This window comes from Myzus persicae, unplaced genomic scaffold (assembly GCF_001856785.1).
Source record: "Myzus persicae strain clone G006 unplaced genomic scaffold, MPER_G0061.0, whole genome shotgun sequence".
Lineage (NCBI taxonomy): Eukaryota > Metazoa > Arthropoda > Insecta > Hemiptera > Aphididae > Myzus > Myzus persicae.
In genome coordinates this window covers 1-5,399 of record NW_019101768.1, presented here as the reverse complement: position 1 = coordinate 5,399, position 5,399 = coordinate 1, and the positions used below count along the sequence as shown (strand labels likewise).

At 29.7% G+C, this 5,399-nt stretch overlaps 1 protein-coding gene across 1 annotated transcript; it reads right to left on the bottom strand.

Annotated features, from left to right (window-relative positions):
* Positions 1 to 677: 677 nt before the first annotated feature.
* On the bottom strand, positions 678 to 3,309 carry LOC111030348. The gene is made up of 2 exons (XM_022309786.1): positions 1,768 to 3,309; positions 678 to 1,562 (listed from the first exon to the last, which is right to left on the bottom strand). Exons 1-2 carry the CDS (start codon positions 2,165 to 2,167, stop codon positions 1,249 to 1,251), a joined length of 714 nt encoding a protein of 237 aa, XP_022165478.1. The 5' UTR covers positions 2,168 to 3,309; the 3' UTR covers positions 678 to 1,248.
* Positions 3,310 to 5,399: the final 2,090 nt, after the last annotated feature.

Below are 5,399 nucleotides of genomic sequence, written 5' to 3'. Positions count from 1 at the left end.
ATTAACACAATACGACGATGACTCTTCTTGTGGTACGTTGTGTGGTCAGGTCCGTCAGCCTGGCACCCCGAATTCAAAATTTTTAATTCAAACCTTTTTAGATAATTAGTACCTAATTTGTAACAATTTGTAACACAAAAATTGGAATTTGTAACCCAAAATTTACCCCTGAAATCGACGTTTTTGAATTTCGGGGTGCTGGGCTGACGTCACTCTGGCACCCCGAATTCAACATTCTTAACTCAAACCTTTTTAGATAATTAGTACTTAATTTGTAACAATTTGTAACACAAAAATTGGAATTTGTAACCCAACATTTACTTCCGAAATCGACGTTTTCACTTTTCGTGTTGCTCGGCTCCTGGTACCCCAAAATTCAACATTTTGAACTTAAACTTTTTTTTATCAAATTTTTTATTAAATTATTATTTATTCAATAATTATTAATTATTATACTAAAATTGTTTATTAATATTATCTAACTATTAGGTAAAATTTATGAATAATTATTATTATCTTTGATTTTAGGAGTCGTCTTATTTTGAATATATATTTATTTGATTGAGGAAGTTGTGTTTTTTTTTATTATATCAGAAGGTGTAGTTACTATTTAGGTTATAATATTATTAGTCCAAAATCTAGACAATTATTCTTTGTATTTCCGAGTGAAACCTGATTGCGATCTGATTAGTATAATATACTCACCATTTTTCTAACACAGTTGAAACAGTAATTGGTGATCAAAGAAATTGTATTCTTGGTCAATATATTATAAACGATTGATATAAACTTTTGGGCGACGCAGTCAAAGTTTGAAATATGTTATATCATTTGTAATCATAAGTTACATATCTAAAATAATTAAACTCATCCTAAAATATAAAGTATTATTACTACACCTACACCTATTCGTTTTTATCAAAGAACGTCGTAGTAATTCTGAATTCACTAACCGCTGTTAGAATTTTTTTTGCCTTATCTACTAAATATTTACTATAGATAATAAAATGTAATATTAATTTTGTGTTTTATTTGTGAATGTAAGCAATACATTTTTTTTTGCACTACAGTATATGTTCTGTAGAATATGGATTAAAAAAAGTGGATGTGGTCATAGAGAAGAAAAGTGAATTAATGGAACACTCTCCAATCAAAGTATGAAAAAAAATTATAATTGTGTTCTTTCTTTATTTTATTTTTTAAAATCATAATTATAATAATTAAAAGTTGTTGTAACAGTATATTATTTTACCTTGTATAGAAAAGTATTTCTACGTTCACTTTAAAATTGTTCGATTTGGGAATTACTTGATCTTTTAAATCATCATAACTTTCCCATTGATCATTTGATCTCAAACCATAAGCAATGTAATGGCCATATGATTGCCTCAATTGCCTAGCTGATCCATCAAAAGCAATTACTCCTCTTAAATTATAAATGTTACCATTAATTATAATTCGTTTTGTAATGTCTTCAAGTTTCATCTTGACTTTACCCGCATAGTTTTGTGATATTTTAGTAGTATTTTCCATGTGACTGTAATTACCTGAAGCTCGAAAACCTGTAAATAATAAAACATGAACATAAAAATAATAATTTAATCAATACTCAATTTAGTAAAATAATTAAATATATAATAGTTACTGATTACAAAAATTAATTAATTTTTTTTTCAAGTAAGCATTAATGGTAAATACGAATGAAGGAATATTGGGATCTTTTCACCCATTACGCCTATGGTTCAAATAATATTTTTTTTTATTTACCTCTAGGTATTGATAAGAGTTCCAATAGAATGTGGTTAGTTGGTTCTGTAACCTCATCTCTTAAACAATTACAATTAGTAGCAATACATAACTCGGTCATTGGTCGGAAAAACTTGTCCATCTCTTGCTGTAATTGAATATTTCCATCAACGCCATATATTGTAATGACAACTCCTTCTGAATTACGTTCTGGATTAAAACATATACTATTTTGACAACGATTTGATCTTTTATATGATGGCATATTTTCCAGTAACTTTTCACTCATAGATGCAGCCGTGTCTACTGTGTCAAATAACCGTATACCTCCAATAATTTCTTCACTTTCTGTTATGAAATGCAGTGCCAGTAAATAAACGCGATCTCTGTACATATCCTTAGTTGGTCTATTACCAATCATTTTTGTTACAAAATCAGCTGTTTTATGTAGTTCTTTTCCTTCTGTAAAATATTTTCTGAAATTCTCACTCTCTGTTACAGAAACCGCTAAAACTGAAAAGATTGAATCAGCTGAACACGTATTGCTGAGCAACACTTTGTCGAAACCGGGAACGAATAATGGCTTGTTTTGAAAGCAGGAACCATTTCGTAGTAGGGCTATTTCATTAACTGGTTTGACATTATTTAATTCTAAATATTCAAATCCAGTCTGTTTGGCTAAGTATGATTTAGCGGAGCGTGATTTTAACGGCGATGTACAACCTTTATTTCTCCAATTTTCAATTGCATTTTTTTCTTTGTCCAATTCATATTTTGTACTGCACGACAAGCAAATTCTGTTTTGTCCGCATCCTTCTTCACTAGAAGGGTCTTCTACAGAACATCCAAATACTTGTACTGCCTTATTACATGTGTTACAGCGATGGAGACCTGTCGGAAAATCTCCATTTTGGCAGGCAATGCATTGAACCAAAGTATTTGTAATAATTTCATCTCGGTTTATTGTCTTACTAGATTTATCAGACGATAAAGAACTACAAACTGGTTCTTCAATTAAATGCACTTTACTTTATTCATCGTCTTTCTTTGTCTGAAGAATAAGATGATCACCTCTGTAGAAGTCTACTAATCGTTCAACAAAATCATCCACTCTAATCGGAAGGTTATCATTTTTAAAAATCCTGTTTTTTATATTGTTGAAATTGCTTTCAACTCTACTACTTGAAGCAATATTTTCACCATAGTTGAACACATTTACCATTATATTTGACTAACAAGGGAATAATTTCATACAGTTTATAATCATTGGGACTATTTCGGGAGTGTATTGGGCGTTGTCGAATTCTCCCTCAATCCCATCAATTTTTTCTTCACATTTTGTAGCCAACAACTTTGCCCAGTCCTTAAATGAATTCAATTCGTCGAATGAATCAAAAGAATCAAATTCCATTGTCTGTTGTTCATCACTGTTTTCTGATTCTATGATTAACGAATCTGCGTTGAAACTACTACTGCTAATTTTGGATTGTAGAAATACTTTGCTTAGTTTACAATGAGTATCCTGTTTTTGTTTATTGAAATTCGAAACAATAGGCCCATCATACTTGCTCATAGCAACTATGAAAATAGCTTCCAAGATTTGTTCTGCGTTTTTTATTGAATCACAAGTTATTAACAGTGCTAAAGATCTCACAAATAATTGTTTAGTGCGTTGATATCTTGCGTTTTTTAAGGGTTTCCATTGCGTTATTAAATGCACGAAATGGTTAACATCATTTCGTATAAAACATTGTGGTATTTCTATATCTTTATTACCGCGACACAATAAATAACATATTTGCAGATATTTTTCTAGTGATTCATATTGTGTAAACGCTTGTACAGTGGCCGACATTAAAGCCAAAGACTGGTCAGTTATAGACACTTTAGGTGGTTTTACTCCACATTGGATCCATCTCTTAAGCCAAACACTAATTGATATATTGTCATGTTGTTCGGACAACATTGATAATACCGAAAAATTTTGATCTTTTATCTTCATTATTCTTTCATAAAGAAAAATGGAGTTGCTGTAATTATTGCCATATCTTTTTATTTTCCTACATACACCACCTGTCGCGTCAAAACTAATCGTGGGAACTGCGCATTTTGTGTATTGTTCTTTGTATATTTTAAGTTGTAGATTTGTCCAAAAATGAACAAAAAATTTATCATACCCTAAATTCCTAATTGCACAATCATATTTATTTATTTGCTTCATGATACCAAGAGAATTTATAGGATCTTGGTGATGTCTTGATGAAGAGATCGCTTTATGCTTAGTCTGTCTAAGAGAAGCTAATGTCGGTAAATGAGCCGGCAGATTATCACCTGAAAATATTTAATTACAAAATCACCTAATGATTATTTATATAATATCTAATAATATAGTATAGGTACCAAATGTAAACAACAATTTTTTTGTGATTGAATTTTCGGTAATAATTGTGTATATTATATATTAACATGTCGAATAAAAATGTATCAAAGTAGGATAGGTTAATTTTTGATATTATGAGATGTGTTTAAAATATTTCATTATCATAAATTCATAACCCTAACTATAAGTACAGCAGAACAACTTCCCGAAGTTATTATTTTATTAAATTATTCAGTACATAGGTATAGGAACTTACCATCTATCATAAGTCGATTTGCTTCATTGCGATAGTAGACTGATGGACTTGTATGATAATCGATCATTTCTTTTATCGCTCTGTCTTTTTCAGAACCTATCAATCGTCGACGTTTATTATTACCATGGTTTTCATTATATGATCCGGTATAGGTACATTGCATTACCACTCTGTTTCAAATTAAAATAGATTTTTTTTTATAAATAATTGAGAATTCAAATTAAATATTTTAAAATTTACATAAATAGTTTACACAGTTGTGAATTTTAAAATGTTTTACATTTTCATAGTGGTGATAAGTTTTATGTAATATAAAAAAATATTGTTACCATATAATAATACGATTGAAGATAGATTGTATTTATATATATTAAGTGGCCTTGGGATGGGTCGATACCAAAACCGATACTAGATATCGGCCGATATCGGTGATATCGGTTTTATCGGTATCGGTTTTTTTTCAAAACCAATATTTCAACCGATATCAAAAAAAAAACCCATCGATCAGCATAGTATTGATAGTATCATAATTCACAAATGCACAGGTTAGGTTATCAATAATCAAATACTATAGATTATTTTATAATAGTCAATGTTTTCACTTTTCTTGGTAATATTATTTGTGTTATCAAGTATCAGTTTTATTATATATCGGTTTTATGGTGGTATCGGCTCATATTTTTTTGTCAAAAATGTTGTTTTAACATTTCCATATATTATCGGGTATCGGTTTTATATCGGCAGCATATATAAGAATATCGGATATCGGTAATAAGTGGTATCGGCCTATCCCACATATAGCTGAGTGGAATGATAATGGATAACGTTTAGTCCAATACTTCGCTTATTTAATTATTAAATATTTTTTTATACATCTATGAAATACTCCAAAAAATATTCTACACGAGTTTATAAAATGAAGATGAATACAATTACGGGTTAACAAAATTAAAAGGTCATTATCAAGGGAGTAACCGTTCAATTCTTAAAACTTACCTCACCTCTTATGGATACGTT

Bases quoted from the DNA above. Each gene is read 5' to 3' on its own strand.
- LOC111030348 (XM_022309786.1), bottom strand. From the start codon at position 2,167: ATGATTGGTAATAGACCAACTAAGGATATGTACAGAGATCGCGTTTAT. The intron at 1,563-1,767 runs GTAAATAAAAAA...TATTATTTACAG, and splicing joins ACTCTTATCAATACCTAGAG to GTTTTCGAGCTTCAGGTAAT.